Source organism: Hipposideros armiger, unplaced genomic scaffold (genome assembly GCF_001890085.2).
Source record: "Hipposideros armiger isolate ML-2016 unplaced genomic scaffold, ASM189008v1 scaffold_166, whole genome shotgun sequence".
NCBI classification, from domain to species: domain Eukaryota; kingdom Metazoa; phylum Chordata; class Mammalia; order Chiroptera; family Hipposideridae; genus Hipposideros; species Hipposideros armiger.
Window position 1 is genome coordinate 2,434,142 of NW_017731516.1, and position 25,390 is coordinate 2,459,531.

A 25,390-nucleotide genomic window follows, 5' to 3' on the forward strand; every position below is an offset into this window, starting at 1 on the left:
GGAATCCAATCTTAAGAGCTATGGATGTTTTCTTCATAGTGTTTTCCAAATTTGACACTGTTTAAATTCCCCTACCCATTCCACCATTGTCACTCCTGAATGAATTCTGTCCCTTTTTAATTTTTCCAGTTCTATCCCACTCTCACAAACTTGCTAGAATGATCATCATCTTAAACATATGTAATTAAATGTACAGAATCACAGAATTAGACCTGGAGGGAACATATGTGAACATTTTATAGATACAGAAAGTAAGGCCCATAGAAATTAAGTGACTTCATCAAGGTCACAAAGCACGTGAGGTATAAAGCAACGTTTAAAACCTAGACATTTTGATTCCGAGTCTATTCCACTTTTCAGTAAAGCACATTGCCTCTCATTTCAGCAAATATCACAGGTGTGGTATAAAGAGCTTTGTTACAAGATTGCATTTGAATTGCAAAGCCACATAAGACATGTGTGTGACCTTTGGCAGGTGATTTAATTTCTGTGAGATTAAGTTTGCCAGCCTCTCTGAGCCTCAGTTTCTTCATATTCAAAATGGGTGGAATAAAAAGAAATGGGTATAGTCTTTTCTTACAGACTTGAAATATGAATTAATTTTTAAAACATTTGTGGAAATCCCCATATAGAGCAAGACACCAAACAAATATTTAAATACAGGATGCGTTGGCAGAATAAAAATGTATGTCATCACTGAACCATTCACTGTAATAACTCCGATTGGTCTTTCTGCATTTAGTTTTGCTCCCCTTCCTGTCCTGCCCACCACACACAGTCCTGCTCACGCACACGCACACGCTATGTTTTCTCTCTTGCCACCAGAGTAATCTTGCTAAAATAAATCTGGCCATGCCCTCCTGATGTCATGATTCTTCTTTGGCCTTCTAAATGTTACAGAATCAAGAGTGTATTTCTTAATATGGTATATGGTCCTTTGTGTGCTGGGCTTTATAACTGCTGATCTCTCCTAGTGTATGTTTCAGCAACTGCAAATGTAATAGGTACCATGAGGCCCCATACTGTCTCTTCCCTCTATGCTTATGTGTACGATTTCACAGTTCAAAATCGGTCTACCGTAATATATAGTGAAGCCTTCCCTTGTGCCACCACAGAAGTCAGTGCCCATTGATTTATGTTCCCATTGAGCTTAGTACAAAAGCCCCTTATCCTGTGTTGGTCTTCAAGTCCGTCTCTACAGTACGGGTTCCTTGAGAGACATGCCATGTCATTTTATCTGTGTCCTCAGGGCCTTCATTCAATGGGAACACAAATAGCCAACCACTATGCTAGGTGGTATCCAAAGTCAGAAGAATAAATGAGTAAACAAATAAAATATGATTCTTGCTGTCAATAGGTGTATGTTCTACTAGGGCAAAGAAGATATAAGCAGATAAGGAGAATGCAGGGGTATGATAATGTTACCATACTGTGCCATGGGAGCTCAGCGGGAGGAGAGGCCACCTCATATTTCAAAGAAGCTGGAAGAGAGGGTCAAGATGAGCTTAGACACCCAGGCTCCCCAGCCCACCTGCATGTGACTCTGAAGGGGCTTCCTTTTGTACATCAAACCAAACCCCATTCCTATAGTCCAGGTCCTGCACAGGCTGACTTGCACACATCTCACCCAGGAAAACTCTTTAAAATTTAAAAAGACCATTGGTTAATTTATTCTGCTTCCTGTACTTATGTGACTTATGTAAGCATTCCTCCCTGTTGCTTTATTCTGAGTTGAAATGCCATTTTGAATGCGTTAGGAATATGGCAGCTTAATGAGTCATCCATATTTGTGAACCAAGAGAAGCTCACCATGCAAAAAAAAAAAAAAACCAGTTAAAATCAAATACGTATTTGGAGGTCCTCCAACACACCCCAGCCAGCGAAGGTGAGGAGTGCAGCCTGACTGCCTGTCACGGAACTATTAGCCCACAAAAGACCACAGCACTGTACTGTGCTTCAATAATGAAAGTCTATTTGATGGTCAAAATGTGGTATTTCTTATGAAATTGTGGGAATCCAGAAATCTAAGAAATCTGTACTCTAGGAAATATTATATTACAGGAGGACCGTTTCATCAAGGGCAGATGAATTGGTTGAGCCTTTTGTTCAAGCACGTCTAGAAGGGGCCCAGAATTACCCTCTGACCTGAAGCTCTAAATGCAGAGAAAGGAGAAAGCTAAGGAGAAAGCTGTCATCAGTGGGCAGGTGCCCTCATGGGGAGCTCCAGACATGTGCAGTCCAAAGGGCACGGCAAAAGCATTTGTTGGTAGTGGTTTAAGCTAGTAGTGGTATTCTGTGACTTTCCCAGCCCCTTTCTTCATTTTTGTGGTTAACATGTGATGACAGATTATGCCTCAACCCATTCTTCCACATTTTTATCCCAAAACTATAGCTCCGCTATGGTAGCATGTTTATTAACAGAAAAAAAGAAAAATGAATATTGGTATTTTGGATTTTCATCCTTTACATGGATTACAGAACATTGTGAATGATGTCTCAAAGCATCTATTCCTAAACTGACATTAACTGCTACCAGGGAAGGATGTGCTTTTTTGTTGTTGTCATTTCTTTATTTGCTTGATTTTTTTTTAATCGGAAATGACTCTTGGGAAACAGAAAAATACCAGATAGAGAATTACTTTTGTTTATTATGTTTTTGCTTTGAATCTAAGTTTCTTGGGAGAAAAAGGCATTTAAAAAAATATATTTTTATGCAGAGTCTAGGACACTGTAGGCACTTAAATACTATTTTATTATAAGATGCTCATAAAGATAAAACTAGACTTCTTCTTGCCTAATAAGTCAATTAGCAGGGAAATAAAATTAAATTAATTATTTTAGTTTCTATTTTTAAATGTTTTATAAAATTAAATATCAAAACAATAATTTCTGCGTTCATATTTTTTTAAATGATTAAGATTTGGTTGTTGTTGTTTTTTTTAATTGCAAATCACTCCAGTTTCACAGGTCTTATATTTCAAAGAAGGAAATTACCTTCTTTAAATAATAAGCCAATGTGCCAACTGATACTTACATGGACTATTTACAAAAAAGAAAAAAGAAAACACCAAATAAGTATAAACCATAGTCCAGGAGTTAGGGGATTGTTCCTTCAAAGTAAGAACATTAGCCAACAGTTTAAAGAATTATAGTCCTCGCCATCCAATGCCAAGGTGGAGTATAGTGTTAACATGTGCATAATTGAGTGGAAGTTTGACATTCGCCTAAGAAAACCATATTGTAGGCTATATCCCATTTATCTGCCTGAGTGAGTCAATCAATTAGCCAGGTAATTTATAATATTTCCACTTCATTCTTATTCTATGTGTTTCATCTCTCCTAAAGAGATGTATCTCCTGGGCTGGCTGAGTGGCTCAGTGGGTTAAGAGTTGGCTTAAGAGCACGGGCTCTGAGCAACAGGGCCGCCGGCTTGATTCCCACATGGGCCAGTGACACTGCGCCCAAGCTGAGCTGTTGCTGAGCTGCCAATAGGTGGCAGGATGGCTCACCTAGTGTAACAACAAGACTGACTGTTTGATGGTGGGCTATGCTCACCCGCAACTAAGACTGAACTCGACACCTTGGGCTGAGCTGCCACCCAGATGGCTCAGTGGATAGGGCGTGTGCTCTTAACAACAAGGCTGCTGGTTTGACTCCTCCCACATGGGATGGTGGCTACGCCCACCTGCAACTAAGACTGAACACAGCACCTTAAGCTTAGAGGCCACAAGCTGCTGATGGGCAGCCAGGTGGCAACTGGCACCCTCCACAACAAAAATTGAAGAACAACAACTTGGCTGGTCCCTTTCCCCAATTCCCCAACACTGTTCCCCTCCCCCAATTCCCCAATAAAATCTTAAAAAAAAAAAGAGGTGTATCTCCTAAAACCTCGGTGTCAGCCCTTTTAGCATTTGTGAGTCTCTCTCACCATCTGGAATCAGAATTGGTTAAAAAAAAAAAAAGGACAAGGAAACTGTAATGCATCCAATTATTAAACAGAATATAGAGAAGCCATTGTTATTGATATAGTGATAAAAGAAACTGCCCAAATTTCAAATCATAAGACAAAACAAAACCTCAAAACTTCTTTCACTGCAACAAGGTTCAAAGGCAAAGCAATGTAGCTATAAAATAAGATGTACAGATGACAGTGGCATCAACTTGACCCGGCCGTGGAGTCTCTGAATTATTGAACCCTCAGCCCTCTGACAAAATATAAAAGGCATCACTGTAACCTTATGCGAAGGTTAGATTGAAGAATCCTGTGAATTATAATCTTTTGATTTGTGGGATCTTAACTACAAACTTTTCCATTTATTACCCTGCCCTTATCAAGTTTTTTAGATCTCTATACAAATATAGTAGTGCTCAGCAGGAATAACATGACTCAGAAGAAAATCTATTTACCAAGAAAGTGCAGTGACTAAGTTCTGGGAGTGCAAAACATGTGTCTTTGTAACTGGGGGTGTGGGGGGGTAAAGGGTGGGAGGTTAATTCTTCCATCATCACTGCTTTAGTTGAAAGAGAAACAAAACAGATTTGTCTTAAGCAGAAAGGAACATGTTGATATTACAGGAGGTGTGGAACTATAGCAGGCAAAAAAGAAATGAACCAGATCAGGTTAGGAACACACAATCTCTTTCCGCCCACCTAACCACCCCTTTTTAATCCAAATTTTACATTAACTGAAGCTCACATCTTCATTTGTCAAATTTATGCTGCCTACTTGAAGGCTTAACTAGTTTGCTTTTATAGCAAGCAATAGATGCTATTTAGTTACCTGGGGGAAAAAAACAACTCATTTCCATATGTATAACTGATTTCTTCAAGAGTTTTCTTTTTTATTAGTTTCCAGCTATGTTTATGGACACATTGGAATAAAACATGATCTGAATGAGGTCAAAGAGTAAAAGACAAGTTGTCACTTAACCCCAAGATTTTCTTTCCAGAGGATACTTAGTTTCATCAAGCAAGTATTTTTAGCTTCTCTATCTACTTCCATTTACATATTTTAAAATTATATCTCGAAATCATTTTTCATACCTATGAATTTGTCTATATCTTAGAAAGTAGGCAAGATGTTATAGTGAACACATCAATGTTTTACAAGCAAAGGAAATGGAAACTCAACAACTTCAAGCAATAGAAGACTCCCTCAAGTTGTTTTTAATCACAATTTAACTCATTTAATTTAACAGACCCTTTCTTTTCTGTCAGTCAACTCCCCACCAAGACTCACTTGAGTTTCAGGATAAAAGTTTTCATAAAATGTTTTTCAGTGCAAATATGTATTCTTATTTAATTTAAAAATGGTGAATGTATCTTAATGTTTTTTTAAAGGCTTAAAAAATAATTAATGATTTCTAAGTTCAGACACAAGAACAGGTTTTTTGTTCAAAGTTTCCTTTCTATTCTCTCTCTCTCTCTCAACAACTATTTATTTCTCATGATTCTGTGGGTTGACGAGGATCAGCTAGACTGTTCTATTCCAGATAATATAGGCTGAAGTCACCCCAGTGGTTACACTAAGCTGGGAACTCCTTTGCCACTGAAATGTCCAAGACGACCTCTCATTTTCCAGGGTCTCTCTCCATGTGGCTTTTCATCATTTAGTATCTTGTTGCTCAAGGCTTTCTTAATCATTGGAGACAATATCTAAGGACAGACATATACTCTAACTAAAGGGGGTAAAAGGCAGCCTTCAACAACGTGGAATTTAGAAGGATTTGACTTGATTTAGCCTTTCTTTATATGTTTTTCCATTTGGTTCCAAGTCAAAGTTTAACTGTAAATCTATTAATTTCACTGAATCACAAAACTAATTGAATTATAAGACTTGATTCTAAAATGTGCTTATTTTAAAGAATAAGTGAAATAAAACTAAGACACTTATTCATATTTTATTTATGCTTTTCTCTACCCTTCCACACACCCACCCCAAAAAGTAGTAAGAAAAAAAAAGTATAATTCAAATTAAAATTATTTCTTTCATCTTTCATTAGTAAATAATTCTGGACTTTTTGATGTTCCCTGTGGCTTAAATAAAACATAATATCCTAACAATTTATGGAGTTGAGGTGGTACTTGCATCAGATTTTGACAAAAAGGACTGCATTTTAAAAAGAAAGGTTGGATAACAGAGGGGAAAAAAAAGGAGGAAATGATCCAGACATTGCTGCTCTGTTTATTAATGCATCATGAGATTTTGTTTGCACCTGTTTCACTTTTGTTTAGAAGTTAAGAGCAGTCTTACAGCACGTAAAGCAGGGTGTTGTTGTGCTGGGAGGGGAATTCAGAGTAAGGGAAGCTTCAGAAACAGTTTCCTCAACACAGAAAAGCACAGAACTCTCTTACCTATGAACCAGGTAATTTCTAAGAGAGACTGAGAGACATTTACGAAGTCTTAGCCCCACTATTCCATGTGGGGCATGCTCGCTCCTGTACAGGAGATAAAATAATCTCCGAATGTCTAAGGGTGGCAGTCCCTTGTCTTAGATCAGTTTGAGAAGCAGGCAGCTCTGGCAGTGGGGAATGTAGGTGTGTTCTACTACACTGAATGGAATAAAGCTAAAAATACATTTAGTGTCTGATAAGAACGCCAGTCTCTTCAAGCTCTCATTTAACGTCGGACTTTCTCTTTTGCTTTTAAAGAAAAATGTTTTACAAGGGCAGCATGAAGCGGACAAAATCTGGAGCAAAGAAGGATTTTATGCTGTTGTCATATTCCTCAGCATCTTTGTTATTATAGTAACGTGTTTGATGGTAAGTTTGCTTCTTTATATATTTTACCCTTTGCTGAGCCCACTGTTTAATATTGCTGGATACATTGCTGTTCAAATGAATGTCGAAAATACTGGGAACAGAAGCAAGACTGTGTTCCTGTTAAATTGGGAAATTTCATATCTGACAGCAGTGTGAGAGCTAAAGGAAAACCTATGGAATTATGGATTCTGACCTGCAGAATAAAGCTATAATTACACCGAGGCTTTTAGTAACTTGATCAACCCTGAGAATGAAGCTTTATGAAGTGATTCACTGAGGTCACTGTGAATTAAAGTCGTTAAACTCTCAGGGGCACACTTTGGACTTACTTTATTTCTTCATTTATATCATTTTTATGGAACTCAGGAAAAAATTTAAAAAGAAGTATGTCTGAGGGGCAAGCTTACTCCTTAAAGAGTGGTTGATTTACTTATTTTTAAAGGGCCCTGAAAGCATGTTATGAAATTCCAGACATGAAAGGGAAATGAATATAGACTCAAAGACTGTATAATCCACTACCAACTAATTTTTTTAGGTGAAATGAATACTGTAAAAATATAAAAGTATAACTGCAAATGGCTCTGTAAATAGCAAATCATAAATGTGCAGCCTTTAAAGGTATATTTCTAATTTAAGAAATAGAACCCAAAATAAATCTAAACCCACTAAACTTGGCAGTGCTGTTTGGTATTGAATGAGTTAACAGTTACCTTTCAAATAGAATAAGATTTTCCTATTCTTTTGAAAATTCTGTGATGTATATTAAAATGTTGAAAGTTTATAAAAGGATTTTAATATTTTTTCTGTGTACTATGTTGTTTTTTAAATTTGCAGATTTTAAGAAACAGTCCTTCCTTAGTTTTCAAATGCCCCCCAAAAGACTTCATGCTACTTATTCTTTCTACAATCAGCAGTGTTGTTTAGTGTCTTATTGGATTTTATTCATTTGTGCTCCCTTTACTGGGAAGAGGTTTATGTTAGAAAGATCGGGGCTCAGTTTGAAAGACAGAGGCTGAGTAGGTCTAAACTTGAAGGATGCAAACAACTAAGACCTTGAATAAAGTGATGATGAGCATATTTCCTGGAGTCTAAATATAGGAAGTAGTAAGAACACCTTAAAACTTCCATCATAATGAATTCAGGGCATCTCCTGTGGCCCAGGCATTGAAAAAGAAGATTTCTAGAAATTGTGACACGATAAACAAAAGAATAATTTAAGGATTGAGTAAGAAAATTGATTTTTATATATTAAATGGTGGAGATTAAGGAAAAAGAATTTAATGAGAGAAAGTTAAAAGTTATAGACATTGTGGCAGAAGCCTTTGGGCATTTTTTTGGTGTTTTAGAGGGTGTGTGGTTCCTTGTTATGGTTTATTGCACTTTAAAATACCTGGTTCTTCATTTCCTTAACACAGAAAATCTCGAGTGCTGGGCTCTCTTTTGTCAGTCACAATTAGGGTGTTTTTCTGCTTCACAGGTGAAAAAAGGAGGATCAGAAGATAGAAAGGGGTATAGAGTGATAAAAATGGAAAGTGTTCAGGGGGTAAATGCACAAGAGCAAAGACAAAGATGAAAGGAGGGAAGTGGGAAGGCAAATTCATGAGCCGCCTGTGAGCATTAGGGTAAACGAGGCAGAGCAGAGTCTGCTATTAACGTGTAAGATACACTCCATATTTTGCTTTTCCCACCCAGGGAGCACCTGTACATCCAATATGACTGGATAAATCCCTACGTGACATATTGGTCTCAGGTGGCAAAAGGACCTGTAGTCGCCATACCTTCAACCATTTGGGGCCCCGGGAACAGCTCTCCTTTTCCCCAAATCTGCAGAGCACCAATGTGAAAGTCAGAAACCTGCATAAGTCAGCTCCAAAGTTACTAGAACAACTCGAGATAGGAGTATTTCATAAGTATAGGTGGTGGCTCTCTGCTGGGTTGGTAGGTACATTCATCCTCATTCAGTCCACAAAGTCCTGCAGAGGATCCACTGCAGGTCTATTGTTGGTTCTGTGGGCAAAGGTGAGAACAAGACAAATACGGTTCCTGTTCTCATAAGGCCTGTGCTCTAAAGGGGGACATGGTTAATAATTAAGTTTACTATTTTTAAAAATCAAATAGTGAATATATTGTACGGTTCCAAGTCTATAACATTCTAGAAAAGGCAAACCTATAGAGACAGTAAAAAGATCAGTGCTTTGCCAGAACTTGGGTGGGGAAGGATGAATAAGTGAAGCACATTTTTAGGTCATTGAGACTATTCTGTATGATCTTATAATGGTGAATATATGACATTGTGGATTTGTCAAAACCCATAGAATATATCCAAAGATTGACACTAATCTAGATTATAGACTTCAGTTAATTCTATCAACAGTGGATCAGCAATTACAACAAATGTACCACGCTAATGCAAGTTGTTAATACTAGGGGAAATTGTTTAGGCAAGTAGGAGAGAAAGGGTATAGAGAACCCTGTATTCTCTGCTAAATTTTTCTGTAAACCTAAAACTGCTCTAAAAAATTTAAGTTTATTAATGTTTTTTAAACAATCAAACAGTATTAAGTGCCATGAAGAGAGAACATAGTGAGTGAGAGGAGCAAAGCAATCTGAGACATGCAAATATGAGGAAAGAGCCTCCCAGGCAGAGGTTATGGTGGAAACAGCTGAGGTGGGGATAAGCTTAGCCTCCCTGGATTCAATGAGAAGAGTGGAAGCTAAGTGCTTTAAGCAGAGCTTTGATGTGTATTTAAAAGATCTTGTTCTCTGCTGGTGCAGAGTGATAGGGAACAGAGCATGGGATGAAGTGTGGGAGCAGGGAGACTCTTCTTAAGGCTATTACATTAACCTGATGAGAAAGATGACAGTGGTTCAGAGTAGCGGGTGGTGGTGGAGATGAAGAGAAGTGAAAGACTGGGGTTTATTTGTAGATGGAACTGACAGGACTGTGTACTGATTCTCAGGGAGATGGAAAGCAAATAATAATAATAATAATAATAATAATAATAATAATAATAATAACTCCTGGGTTATTTGTCTAACTACCTGGGCAGTCATGCTCTCATTTCCTAGGCGAGGTACCCATTGGAGGTGGGGAGTAGTGAGAAGCAATGCTTATGATGTCTATTCCAATAGTTCTTGGATAAATGAAAGAAAGTAGTAGAATGATATATTTCAAACACTATCTTAGATTTTAACATGAAAGGGCCACTTAAAAAACTAACAGGAGGGCCGGCCGAGTGGCTCAGTTGGTTAAGAGCTCACTCAAGAGTTTGAGCTCTGAGCAACAGCAGTTCGAGTCCAGCCCGAGCTGAGCAGCCGCAGAGCTGCCAACAGGTAGCAGGATGGCTCAGCTAAAAAAAAAAAAAAAAAAACTAACAGGAGAACGAACCATCAGTACATTGAAAGGAGTTAATATTGATAAAAAAAATAAAAATAAACACTACTTAAGAGGCAGGATTAAGATGAAGTTAAGTTTATCTGATGCGACTTAACCACTGAGAAGTCAGCAATTCACATTTAGAGGTATGTCAAATGTGATTGTCTAAAATAAGCTTATCTTTGTAAATTTCCAATGTTTTTGATAATTATGTTGATTTAAAGTTAAGTTTTTTACTTAGATCTTTCAGTAGTAGTTATACTATCACTTTTATAATTTTTCAATATATATATTCCAATTCCATTTCTCATAATTTTATTAATTCCATGGCAAAAGATACAACTCAGAATTTTTCCTCTGGCATTAATTATATTTATGAAAGATCAAATAACATTATTTCTATCCAGTCTTCCTACATACCATAGAAATGAAAAGCACGTGGTTTTATTGTGAAATTATATAGGTAAATTGCTGTAATGAAGGATTATGTGTGCTGTATAACAATAACATAAGGCATGGCAAAATTTTTGAAATGTGGCATATTGTTTACTTTCCTTAAAATAAAAAATATATATATATGTTGCCAGGCACAAAATTAGACATGCATGACATTTTCAAATGTGTGACTTATTTAGCACCTCTCAACTGTGAATGTACAGTGGGTGGAGCAACAAATAGACAAATACAATTTTCCAAGAAAAAAATGTGTGGGCAACTTCCAATCTATTCAGTCTGTTTTAGGTGGAGGAAATATATTACTGAGAAGAATTAGTTCTTAAACTTCAATAAATAATAGAAAGAATATTTTATCATCTAATTTAAACCTTCAAATGTACTTAGAGATTTAGTAATAAGTGCAAAGGTATTTATGAAATGTAGGTAGAGATATCTAAAAGCCAGATTGCTTCTAGAAAGCAATTTTAGAAAACAGATAAAAACAGCTGTTTGGGTCAGTAAAAGCATTGGCATGTTAGACCCATAGAAGAGCCATCCATGTATTATACAGTTTCTATAGTCATGGTCTTGTTAGCTGAGGCAGGAAATCCTAGATCAGACCACCTGCTACATCCTGAGAATTACACAGTAAATACATGTCAAAAGTGGACACAAATAGCCATACTTTTCTAATTTGTTATGTATAATCCCTAGGGATTAAGGAAAATGGGATTAGATTCCTAGCTGGAATGATTTGGTTACAGACCATTTTCCAAAGTAGGTATATATCTCAAGCTAATTTTTAATTTTTTTCTGTATTAATAAAAACAATTTAGCTAAGAATGCAACCTTCTTACTATGAGGAAAAATAATGATACCAAAAATAATTAAGTTGTTCCATTAATTGCATACTTACAGGTACTAAGTTTACTGCCTTAATATTTTATGTATTTTTAAACAATTTAATGTGGCATGATTTTGACATACAAAAACTGTACATATTTAATGCATACAACTTGATGAGTTTGGAGATAAGTATACACCCATGAAAACATCACCAAAATCTATGCCAATCTACCCATCACCTCCAAAATTTCCTTTCACCCTCTTTATTTATTATTATTATTTTGTGTTGTGATAATAACACTTAAAGTAAGATCTACCCTTTTAGCAAATTTTTAAGTATTACTAACTATAGGCTCTATGCATAAACACTTAATGAATATTAGTTTCCTAATTTTACTCATGAGAAAAACCAAGGTTCAGAGAAGATAAGTGACTTGACAAAGAACAAACAACATGTGGATATATGTGTGTTGGGGGTGGGGGAGGAAGGTATCTGAGGAGAGGAGTTGGAATTCAAGTCCAAGTGTATCTGGATTAAAAGTCTGAGCTCTTTACTATGATTCCATGGATAATATAGTCAAACTGTAGTTTCTTTAAGTTCTATCATTCTATCTTGTAAGCATCTATTCCTTGCCACAAAGGGGTCCAGTAACAGGATGAAAATGCCTATATTAATCAGAGTCACTCAACATGAGCAGAACTGATAAATGTATACTACACCATACCTACTGTGGACACATCTCTATTTTTGCACTTAGTATCTCGTATTGGATATAATTTTTACATGTCTGTCTCTTCTGGAAACCTGTGAGTTTCCAGAAGACAGGGTTAAGTGCCATCTTTGCCTCCACAATGTGTTTCTAGAATATAGTAGGGATTGATTCATGTTTATTCAATTAAAAGAAATAAATGGGATTTACAGTCAAAATGGGAGAGTAGGTAAATTTTGTGCTTATCTCCTTTCGTGATCACATCAGAATTACAACTAAACTACAGAACAACCATCATTGAGAACCATCTGAAGTCCAACTGAACCAAAGCCCTACAACTAAGAACATACAGAAGAAGCTACCTCAAGACTGGTAGGAGGGGTAGAGACATAGAGCAAACTGTTCCATCCAGCACCTACATGTGACCATTAAAAACTGATAGGGACATCACAGTTGTGAGGTTCCCCTCCACCAGGAGCAAGGGGTTCCAGCCCCACACCAGGCTCCCTAGCCCAGGGTTCCAGTGCCAGGGAGAGAAGTCCTCATAACTTCTGGCTGTGAAAACCAGCAGAGATTGTGGCTGAGTGACATGGGCAGCTTCAGTCCTAGGTGCTCCTCTTAAAGAGCCTGCACACAAACTTACTTGCTAACGGACTCACTCCCTCTGAACTCCAGTACTGGAGCAGCAGCTTGAAAAGTGCCAGAGACATACAGAGAGGAACTGAGTTGTCTGGCTTCAGGATGAGGGCTAGTGGGGCAGCTTTCTCCCAGACAGAGGAGCTGGCAGAAGCCATTGTGTCTTTGTTGAGCCCTTCCTGCTCAACAGATGCAGGTGGCCACCATATCTGAATCTCCATCAACCTGGCTAACACCATTTGTTCACCCCACCCTGGTGATTCCCAAAGACCTCACCACACCTAATTTTCAGCACACCAAAGCTGCTTCCAGTGGGTTTTCCATACAAACATCCTGTCTTAGCTCATGCTTCAGACTTTCCTAAAATCTCTCAAAGGTTCACAAAACCCAAACAAGCAGCATCTGCCTTCAGCATATCCCATACCTCTTGCTGAGCATCCCTAAACCCCACACTACTGACAGCCAGCCTCAGTTCCCAGATAGGCCTCTTGAGGCATCTCCAAGCACAGCATAACTGGCAGTCAACTATTGACTGCTTTGTGGCTCATGCCAGATGGACCCAAGTAGGGCACAGGCTGTGGCTGAACTTGGCCTGCAGCAGGGCCCTTCCCAGGAGACCCTGGGAACCGGAATTCCCAGAGACCAGTTTTGGACCAAACCAGAGTATCATCCAGCCACCTCCAAGGACAACGAACCCAAAGGGCAGACTGGGCAGGCACCAGAGCCCTGCTAAAGTGAACCCTGCTCTGTGGGTTCAGCTTTTGCACAACAGCTCCTTCACTGTAGTCATGGCCATTTCTCACAACCAATCAGCCCGAGGGTCAGTCCCTCCCATTGATGTGCAAACAGCAACCAAGGCTCAACTACAACAGGAGGGCACACACTACCCACACAAGGGACACACCTGGAGCACCCAGCCCTGGTGACCAGGGAGACTGAGCCACTAGGTCTCACTGGACATCTACTACATAAGAGCATTCTACAAAGACCAGGAGGCATAGCAGCCCTACCTTATAAATAGAAACAAACATAGGGAGACAGCCAAAATGGGGAGACAAAGAAACAAGTCCCAAATAAAAGAACAGAACAATGCTCCAGAAGGAGAACTAAGCAAAATGGAGGCAAGCAATCTACCTAATGCAGAGTTCAAAGCACTGGTTATAAGGATGCTCAATGATCTCAGGTAGAATTTCAACAAAGAGACAGGAAACATAAAATGGAGATAGAAAGCATAAAAAAGAACCAGTCATAAATAAAGAATACAATAACTGAAATGAAGAATACATTAGAGGGAATCAACAGTAGATTAGATGAAGCAGAAGACTGAATCAGCAATTTAGAAGATAAGGTAGCAGAAAACACCCAATCAGAACAGCAAAAAGAAAAAAGAATCAAAAAAACTGAGAAGAGTTTAAGGGATCTCTGGGACAACATCAAATGTACCAACATTTTCATCATAGGGCTACCAGAAAGAGAAGAGTGAAAGCAAGGAATTGAAAATCTATTTGAAGAAATAATAATGGAAATCTTCCCTAACCTGATGAAAGAAATAGACATACAAGCTTAGAAAGCACAGAGAGTCCCAAACAAGATTAACCCAAAGAGGGCCTCACCAACACACATCATAATTAAAATGCCAAAGGTTAAAGACAAAGAAAAAATCTTAAAAGCAGCAAGAGAAAAGCAGTTAGTTACTACAAGGAAGCTGACAACCCCATAAAATGGTCAGCTGATTTCTCAACAGAAATTTTGTAAACCAGAAGGGATTGGCAGGAAATATTCAAAGTGATGAAAAGCAAGGACCTACAACCAAGATTACTCTACCCAGCAAAGCTATCACTTAGAATTGGAGGACAAATAAAGAGCTTCCCAGACAAGAAAAAGCTAAAGGAGTTCATCACCACCAAACCAGTGTTACAAGGAATCTTAGAGGGACTACTTTAAGATGGGAAAAAAAAAAGATCAAAATTATGAATAATAAAATGGCAATAATTGCATACTATCAGAAATTACTTTCAATGTAAATGGATTAATTGCTCCAAACAAAAGAAAGGGTGGCTGAATGGATACGAAAACAAGACCCTTACATATGCTTCCTACAAGAGACTCACTTCAGATCAGAAGACACACACAGACTGAAAGTAAAGGGATGAAGATATTTCATGAAAGTGGAAACAAACAACAACAACAAAAAGAACCCAAAACCTGGAGTAACAATACTTATACCAGACAAAATAAACTTTAAAACTAAGGCTATAACAAGAAACTAAGAAGCAATCAGTAATCCCACTTCTGGGTATTTATCCAAAGAAACCCAAAATGCTTCTTCTAGGGGACAAGTGCGTCCATTTGTTCATTGCAGTATTGTTTACAATGGCCAAAATACGGAGGCAGCCCAAGTGTCTGTTGATGGATGAATGGCTAAAGAGTAGGTGGTACATATATACAATGGAATATTGCTCCGCCAGGGAAGGGAATGGGTTCTTGCCATCTGTGGTGGCATGGATGGACCTGGAGGGTATTGTGTTGAGTGGTGTATGTCACACAGAGAAAGACAGATGCAATGTGATTTCACTTATATGTGAAAGCTAAAGAACAAAATAAACAAACAAAACAGAAACAAACTCATAGATACAGAGAACATTTTGATGGTTGCCAGATGGGAGGGAGGTTGAGGGGGTGGATGAAAAAGAGGAAGAGATTAAGAAGTATAAATTGATAGTTACAAAGTAGTCATGAGGATGTAGGGTATAGCATAAAGAATATAGTCAATAATTTTGTAATAACTATGTATAGTGTCAACTACTAGATTTATTGGATGATAGATGGGAGTGGGGTTGGGGGGCTGGTGAAAAGGGTGAAGGGATTAAGAAGTACAAATTCGTAGTTACAAAATAGTCATGGGGATGTAAGCATAGGGAATGTAATTAATGACATGGTAATAACTAGGTATAGTGCCAGGTGGGTACTAGACTAGTCAGGAGAATCACTTCTTAAATTATATAAATGCCTAACCATATGCTGTACACCATATGCTGTACACCTGAAATTAATATAAAATAATATTGAATGTAAACTGTAATTGAATAATTAAAGGGAGATGGGAACATAAAAGGGAATAAGAAGTCCAGATTTCCAGGTATAAAACATGGGGATGTAATGTACAGCATGGGAAATATAGTCAATAATATTGTGATAGTGTGGTATGGTGTCAGATGGTTACTGAACTTATCATGGTAATCACTTCTTTAGGTATATAAATGTTGAATAACTATGGTGTATACCTGAAACTAATATAATATTGTATGTTAGCTATATTTTAATAAATATCTTAAAGAAAAAAAGACCTTTCAGAATTAACTGTAAATACTGTAAGAACACATGCTATGGACTGTTGCTGGTGGTATTTTAAAATTTGAATATGTATTAATTTAAACAGATGTTTTGTGTTAGCTGCTTACAAGATTTTTTAAATGAAGATTATAAGCTGCAAAAGAACTTTGTAAGATTTTTCTTAACTTCCTCTCACTTCTGGTGTGTTCCTCTGGTTCTCTTCTTCCTGCTATTAATTTATTCTCTTGCTGTAGTTTGACTTTTATAGGTCCTCTCATTCAATATTCCCTTTCCAAATAATCAAAAGATTTTATTGCATCATAAGATTCAAACAACAAGCTCTAAAGGTAAATTCAAAAATATTGACTCGCTGTTGCTATGGTAAGCTTTTTGGTTGAGCTTTGAAACAAAGTGCATTCACACAGAGAAGTATACATATGCTGTATTCCAGACCTCAAGCTGTGCCGAGGAAAACCTCTGACATACTTCCCCAGAGGCTTTGGGAAATAGGTTGGGAAGAAAGATGTGGTATTTACAGGAAATAGCAGAAGTGAATGATCACAGGCATAAAAGTCAGGAAACCTGGAATCTAGACTTTATTTCTAACCTTCCATAAATTATTTAACCCCTCTAGGTTGAAATGTGAAATGAGCAGATCATACCAGGTGATTTTTATGATCCCTTGTCACAGGTTTCTCAATGGTGGCACTGTTGACGTTTTGGACTAGGTAATTGTTGTGGGGAGGGGGTCTGTCCTATGCATTGTAGGGTATTTAACAACATCCCTACTATCTGCCCACTAGATGCCAGTAGCACCCCACACACACCCCACTATGACAACCAAAACATATCTCCAGATATTACCCAGTGTCCCCAGAAGGGCAAACTTCCTGCTGGTTGAGATCCACTGCCTTACAGTTAAATTTCATGACAAATGCCCTATTGCCAAATAGCAAACTCCTCAGGTTTTTTCCACATTTTTTTCAGACAGCCGAATCTCTCTCTTGAATATTTTTACACAGTTTCCTCTAAGCATTATGCACTCTCCAAGTTCTGCTTTTCCCTAATTAAAGATGTGGCAATCAGTTTGTACACATACTATATAGAGACGGTTTTAAACATTGACCTTTAACCAGAGATGAAGTAAACAGATGACTGTAAAATACGTGACAAAGGTTCCTCATCAAGAACATAAGCTCATGAATGGTAAAGAAGGACTTTGGACGAGAGCTTGTTTTATATTAATAGAATCATAAAAGTGACCTGTCAAGACCTACTGAGAGGGCCAACATTTCCTTGCTTCCTCATTTTCATTTTTGAGATGTGTTTCTTCAAAACCAAATGTAAACAGGCAAGCAATTGTTCCAGTATACATATTATATTTCCATGTGAAGAGTTTAGAATGTACAATATATGCGTTATCTTCTACTTATATTTTTTGTAAAGGTACGATATATTTGTTTCTGTTCTCATTCAGGAAAATAACTTTCTTACAATTAAAAAATAAATAAAATCTATCCAACCTTAAATTATGTTGCCTCATCCTTCAGTATCTGTGTGTTTAGCTTAACACAAATGTATCATCTGATTGGCATTTTTCTAGAGGGGTTTCGATTTTGCAGAGTGGTGTGGTGGCAACGTGTCTTTTAAGGGTTACGAAAAGTGAAGAGAAGCAAAAAGTTAAAAACTTCCCCATCCTGGGCATTATGCACAGGATAAAGGGATTCATCTTCAGTATTTTCTGTCCTATAGCTTGTGAAATTAATTGCAGTAACAGTAAGAAGACTTGTCCCTTAGCATTAGACATCTTTTTTCTGGTAATATTTGTAGTACTATTATCAGTAATGTTTGTCATGGGAATATTTAGAACCCATTGTTTTCAAAATTTTTTAATTTAGCTTTACCCTACCAGAGTCCACAAATACCACCAGTATGAAGGTTTACACGTTGTGAAGAAGTACACTGATATAAAAGACAATAAGAATTCTTTTTCATTTCCTGGCAATTCAAATTACAATATGAATTCCTAGTTATACCTCAGATGCACATAGTCCTTTTTTTAAGAAGAACTTTCCATCCATGAAAGGTATAGTCTTAGATTTGGTGGTTTTCAAACTCATTGGTGAAAATCACACCCGGGGCAGATGTGATTTCAGGTCAATCTTCAAGAATGATAGTGTGGTGAAGAGCAGCACCAGAGGCGATGAATGTAAGGAGGTGGAAAGTGCATGGCCTGCAAAACAGAATGATGTTAGGGCTCGGCTCTACCATGGCTAAATGCTGGCTTTGGGCAAGCCATGTTATTTAGCTAGACTGCAATTTCCTTAACGTATAATTAGATCAGAAGGACCTCTAGTCACCACTCTCATTCCGATGCCCTCTGTATCCCTAATTAAAAAGTCACTTAATGTTCATTCACCCCTATTTTTTTACCTTTCTGTTCTTTCCCAACCTTCTTCCTTGTTACTATAATCTGAGATGTTGGACCTAAGACATAGTTAAATTTACTTTTCACTCTGTGTTTAAACAATTCTATATCTCCCGTTTATATCACAGTTTTTAGTTCTTTATTTCTTAATTTTGAATCATCTTTCTCATGACTTTGACTAAAATTTTTTCAGGAATGGTACACAGGTGGTATGTTTTCTTGCATATTTGAGGAATTCTTTCTGTTGGCTTCCTAAGCTTCAACATTAATTTATTTAGCCATGGAATTCATGCATCCTTTGTAACATGTATTTTTTTTCAAAGCCATGAAAATGGCTCTATTTTTGTTTCACATTTACTCTTCTTTCAATTGACATATATTTTTTTAAGAAAACTAAGAACATTTTCCATTCTGTATTCCTTAATTCCATAAGAACAGGAAATAGGCTCTTTGTTCATAGCAGAATACTCTGCACCTTCACAATACATGACATAGTGGGCACTGAAAATAGTTTTCAATGACTTCCTTCTCTTTCATTTACTCTGGTTTATCATTTATAGTGACTCTTCTCTGACTTCCATATCCTATCTTTTATCTTCATCTTCATTGCTTTATCCTTTTTCTCTAGATTCCAGGCAGTCTCTCAACTTTGTCATATAGGCCATTGATTATATTTTCTGCATTGTCAGTTCTGTTCTTTATTGTTTGCAAAGATTTATATCCTGCTGCTGAGTTTTCATTTCTTTGAATTCTTTTTTTTTAAATCTCATCCTGATACCTTTTCCTCTTAGACTCTTGTGTTTTTATTTCATCCTGATTTTTTTTATAATCTTATTTGTTAAATAGACTTTTTTTTTTTAACCAATATATTTTGAGAATACTGGGCAAATATTTTCTAAAAGTTTTCTGAAATAAATTATCAAAGTTATTTGTTTCCTCCACAATTTCAGGTGAATTCTTTGCTAGCTTTCTTTTCTGTTTATTCATCCTTTAACAAGAAAAAATATATATTTGGGCTTTGTATCTTTCTCATAGATTTAAAATATAGAGATTACTAGAATTTAAAGGAACTTTGAAAGAAAAGTTCCTTTATATCGTGACTATTTAGTATAAATGGGATTGAAAAGTACCAGAAAAGCCCTCTTTCCTAGCATAACATTCATTTAGTTAATGGATTCCAGAAATTAAACAAGGGAGTTCAGTTGGCCTAAAGCATTAGAAGATGCAGATGTCATCAGGGCCATAATTGCTGATAATGGGTTAAGTCAGTTCTTCATGTGGATTAACTAATCAAGTCACTTCTTTGAACAGACTTGAAGAAGCATGAGGCCATCTAGTTTCTGCAGGAATTGGAGTAGAGGAGTCAGCATCAAGAGAAGAGAAAAAATAGTAAATCATTTTGTACAACTTAAACTTATGCAATGTTATATGTCAATTATATCTCAATAAAACTGGAAAAGTAAAATACATTTTTAAAAAGAAAAATAAATAAATTTTAAAAACAAACAAGAGAAATGTCACGTTAATAGGGGAGACTGAGGACAGGAAAGACAGACTTTGCTTATCTCACAATATGGTCATTGCAGTGTCCTAGCAAAGTCAGTCCAATTCTTTTAAAAGTTTAAAAATGAAAATTCTACCATTTCTGAATGATATTAGCCATTCGAGAAAGAGCTCCGAGAATGGAGGAAAGTGATACTTTTGCTTTTTTCTACATGCATTAAAAACTAAAAAGGGAAAGAGATAAGAAAAAAATATTCTGGTTATCCAAATTATTCTTTGATAGATGCCCTAAATAATTATTTCAAGTATTTACCAGATACTCAAGTTAATATATGACAATATAACAAAAGAAATTATGGTTTGTAGCATAACTATTCTTTCATTTATATTTTTCAAGACTTTATTTTTATATGTTGTATTAAATGCAGATCTTTGTTTCTATAAATGTCACAAGCCCATATTTCATGGCCATTCCTCCTATAAGCCTTCCATTTCACTCATTTTTAAGTAAAAACTTACATGTGATCAAACTGACATCTGGCACTTTTATAAAATTAGCCAAATTTGCTTTTAATAATATTTAAGGAATAAATTCACATACATATATATTTAAGATGTTTGTGCACCATAACTAGAAATCTCAACACTAACACTGAGAAATCATCTTAGAAGTCTTTCCTTATTTGTATTATTATTAAACCTTTATTTTGGTTTGTCTTCTAGGTTGGGGTGGAGGAGATCATATTTTGTTATCGAGGATGAAAAAATATGACAGGAGCTCTTTCTCTTTATATCTCCTTCTATAGATTCTTTACAGATTAAAAGAAAAGCTTCAGCTTTCTTTGAGACAAGATAAAGAGAAAAATCAGGAGATCCACCTATCTCCCCTCACGTTACAGCCAGCACAGCCTGAGGCCAAGACGGTCAACAGCATGGTCCAGCCTGAGCAGGCCCCGAAGGTACTGAGCGTGGTCGTGGACCCTCAAGGCCGATACACTCCTGAAATCAAAGCTACCACCTCTGTCTGTCCTTCTCCTTTCAAAATGAAGCCCATAGGACTTCAGGAGAGGTAAGAGCTTTTGCTGTATCACCCTACATGTTGCTTTTATTTTAAAGTATTCCACAAACCGAAAAGGCTAGAACTAGAGATGTTTGGCATATTGCATAGAATTGTTCACCACCAAATGGACACACAGTAAGAAATAGTCTTTCTTATCCCCCAAAAGAATCTAGCTGTGTTCTAAAAAAATAAAAATCTATTGGTTGCATCTGATTCTGTTAATTTGGTGTACACTTAAGTCAAGGTCATCTTCAACTACAGGACAGCTTTAACAATGATTTATTGTTTTTGAGGGCCACTGTCCTATCCTGTTTAATTGTCATCAAAACTCTAGTAGATAGAGGGCTGGAAATGAACTTCGGTTATATCCTGCGGAAGTCAACATTGTTTGGAGTAAGGTAGAAAGAGTCTACACCACAAATTAAATTTTGTAAAGGTTTCCCTCTGCTTCTTTTGAGAAAAACAAACATTATCTCAAGTATCATGACATTGTTTTTGTTGCCTTACCTGCCTTTGCGATGTACTGATCCTGATACATTTTCATTTAAAGCAAATCCAATGAAAGCTATGAAAGCTAGAATATGCAAAATATTTAAATGATGGGCTAATTCTTTGTTTCCCAAAAATATTAAGTAAAGTTTTCTGTGGTATTTCTTAAAATAAGAAGATTCATAAAACATAAGATTCATGTTTATATTTAAAATATGATTTATGTTATATTCAACATTGCATGTCAGAGTAGTGGGAAAACGAAAAATTTTCAAGATATATTTCCAGATTCATTGTCCTTCTCCTTTTGATTGCCTTAGGTTTTTAGATCACATATATAATATTTGATTATATGTTCCATCACACACACACACACACACACACACACTTCAGAAAATATAGTTTGCAGCTTTAAGAACAGCAGAAGACCAAGTTGGTCATTCAAATTTCTTTGGAAGTACTGTGAAAGAACAATGAATGAAGTGGAAAGAAAGGGATTTGTTGCAGTGATCTCCAAAGTCTTTTAAAGGGAGAACACTTTGACTCCATAAGAAAAATGGAGAACAATCAAATCATTCTTCCTACTTCCTCCTCCAAAATAGTTGGTTTCCTGCTGGATCCACGAGGGCTTTCAGGTGCCATCCTCTTACTCGGATACCACTAACCTGCTCTCTGGACTGCAGTCTGGAAATGTGGACAAGATGGAGCCTTTTTCCTAAGGTTAACCAAGAGTCAGGAGAACTGGATTCCAGACCCAGATCTGCCATTTCTAGAGTGAGTGGCTCCATGAGCCACTCACCTATCTGGGCCTCTTTTTCTTCTTCTGTAATATGAAGGGGTTAAACCTGACTTCTTCACTTCCTTCAGGATTTCTTACTCTTTTTTACCCAAATTAGCATATGCATTTATGTTCAGTTCAAAGAGAAACCTTGAAACAGGCATCTGAGCATGGGTGGTGTAGCAAGGGCAAGGTCGCAAAAATGATCTCAGATGCAGGCAATAAAGGGGTCATTTTCTATAAATGTTTTAAGGATGATAATAAAACTGACTAAAAGTCAGACTAGTATTTATTATTATCATGCACCACCAATTCTAAGCCAGGTCAATGGTTAAACCCTCTAGGGAGTACCTATTCCCAGCATCCTGACCTCTGTAGGTCACTGCTGGGCATGTTTGAATTCCAAGGAACATAAGGTTAAATATCCATTTCTTCATTTAAATGAAATGAATGTTTGAGAAAGGAGAGTACAGGGATGGTGTCTTGCTCATCTTTGTTGTCCACGTGGGGGACATTAGCAGAGCAAATGTATCATCAGTGTTAAATGGATTCCCCGCGTCCTGGTCTACAAACTTCCCTGCATCCCCTCCCTTCGCCTTCCACCTCCTTCCCACCTCAAGCAGGAAAAAGCTATTCTCTCCACAAGAGCTCCAGGTCATCCCCTACCACCCCTCATCACTGACTCCATCAATTTTCCTCTATTTTCAACTGTACCCTCTTTGCTAATGCTATTCCCTCAGCATACAAACAGGTTCTCTTTTGTGTCAAAGAAATTCCCTTAACCCAATTTCTCCTTTGGTTTCTGTGTTTCCTTCCTCTCCCAGATATGTCTTGAATGAGAAGAGTATATTTGTTGCCTTATTGGTCTTCTTCAAACTTCCATCCTCACTATTTCTCTCACATATGTTAACCAAGTTTTTCAATGGGCTAAGCACAAAGCATGTTTCATTTCTTCTCACATCTATCTCTAATGTCTGCTTTCTGTTGGAAACTCTTCCTTTGGCCTCCAAGATGTTATTTTTCTGATTCTTGGGTGACCATCTTTAGGCTCCTACATAGACTCCTCCATCCCCTTAACTTTAGAGTTTCATCAGAGAGGTAGACTGAGCTGGAAGTACTTCTTTAGGAATCATTTGTGTCAAAGGTAGAAAGAGAAGAAGTGGTTGTGGTTGGATTACCCAGCAAGGAGAGAAGAGGTCTAAAGGTAAGAGATAAGGATGAGGAATAGGAAAGGAATATGGAGGGAGAAATTCAAACATCACTTTCTCTTGGAAGCCATTCCAAGCTCCCTCTACCTCTTTCCCCGTCTTTCTCTGCTCTACCTTCCTGACAACAATTCAGCTACCTCATCCCTGCTCCTCTCTGCTTTAGTCCCATAACCCTGTGTGCACACAACATTTATAGACTTCTCAGGTGTAGGTAAAAATTTCATTTACTACTCTGTAAAAATATTTTATTTACTACTACCCCCTAGACTCTAAATTTCTTGAGGGCACATACATGATTTAATTGTATTTTTGTCTCTTACATATAGAGTGTAATTGCTGAAAAGCAAGAGCTCCTGGGGATCAATGCTTGAATGAATGAGTGAATGAATGAATGAATATTATAATGAATAATTCTCAGGTTACCTCCCAGTAGAGGTGGGTTATTTATTCTACCATCCCTTCCTCCCCTATTCTCACCTCACTTTTCTATCATAATTCCCTGCCAAGATGGGGTAGTGATGAGTTTTAAGAGTGATAAAATGCTAAGGATGGGCAGTGTTCCATGCAATCAGAAAACTTTTCTGAGTGGTTGAAGCCTTAAAGCTTAATTTATGCTTATGTGTTCTAAGATACCTTTAAAATAGCCTTGTGTTTTATGACCCTTCATTTTGTGATCCTGGAGTATAATATTAACCATTTGTTTATTGCGTGAAAGTCTGGCTTTGTTAAAATCACCATGAGATGATAAACGCTACATTATGAGTCACTTATCCCCAAAATGTTTTGGGTCATGCCATGTAAACCTGTCTTCCCTGATGGGGAGAATCTGTTGCTCTAACATTATTAATAATAGAATATAATTTTAGATTAAAAATAAATAAAAGAAAATATAGAGTCGAAATACATAGGTTTAACTGGTACAAAGGATATACCTTGAAAATTATGATGATTAAAGAATCATAAGGTGAGAACATAGCAATTCCCTCTTCTTTTCTCTCTATTTCTAACTAGTAATAAAATCATGTTGATTCTTGCTCCTCATATTTTCTCATTACTGATTCTTTCTTTTTGTAACCATCACCCTGGACCTTCATTATTTCATATTTGAACAGTTGTGTCTTATAATTATAAAAATGACTTCAGAATGAATATATGTTTTATATTTCACATGTATTATTTTATTTCATCTTATCTGCCTGATCCAATTCTCTTCTCTCCCTCAGTTCATTCTGTACACTCTTCAGATGTATCTTGCACTAACAATACTTGCATTATGTTGCTTTGCTGTATAAAAATCTTCAGTAGCTCCCCTTTGCCTACAGGATAAGGCACAGACCACCTTGCTGGGCCTTAGAGGTCCTATACTATCTGGTCTTGCTCATTCTCTCCAAATCTGTTTGTCACTACCCCTGCCCCCCACACACACACCCAAATAAACCATCCATTCTATTGACCCTGTTATCGCCAGTGTGCTGTGTTCCTGTCCACATTGGCATCTTTGTTTACCTAGTCCCACTTCTTCCTCCTTCTATCCATCTCTAGTCTCCAAATTCCAACACAAAACTTACCTTCATCCATTAGCCATGATACCTGTCGAGATCCACAGTGATTTTTTAACACCTCTGAATACTCACATAAACCACTCCTCTAGCAGTAATTTTAGTTAAATATGAGTAGTAGTTCAAAAAGGGACTGAAACTAGTTTTTGAGTAGTTTATCCTGTCCCTTCACCAACTTATAAGAATCTTAAAGACAGGTACAGGCTCAAGATACTCTTATGTCTCCCATGATTCCTATAATTCTGGTACATAGTAAAACACTTGAAA

General features: G+C 37.0%; 1 protein-coding gene across 4 annotated transcripts in view; it reads left to right on the forward strand.

Annotated features, from left to right (window-relative positions):
• Positions 1-25,390, forward strand: part of PTPRR (protein tyrosine phosphatase receptor type R) — a 248,144-nt gene that overhangs the window by 134,761 nt on the left and 87,993 nt on the right. For 3 of the 4 annotated variants that reach the window (XM_019651760.1, XM_019651761.1, XM_019651762.1), the window contains 2 exons: positions 6,652-6,762; positions 20,836-21,098. In XM_019651760.1, coding sequence (XP_019507305.1) covers positions 6,652-6,762; positions 20,836-21,098 — 374 coding nt within the window. Of the gene's footprint in view, positions 1-6,195; positions 6,366-6,651; positions 6,763-20,835; positions 21,099-25,390 lie in introns of those variants that run through there. The other variant, XM_019651763.1, reaches the window with a different exon arrangement.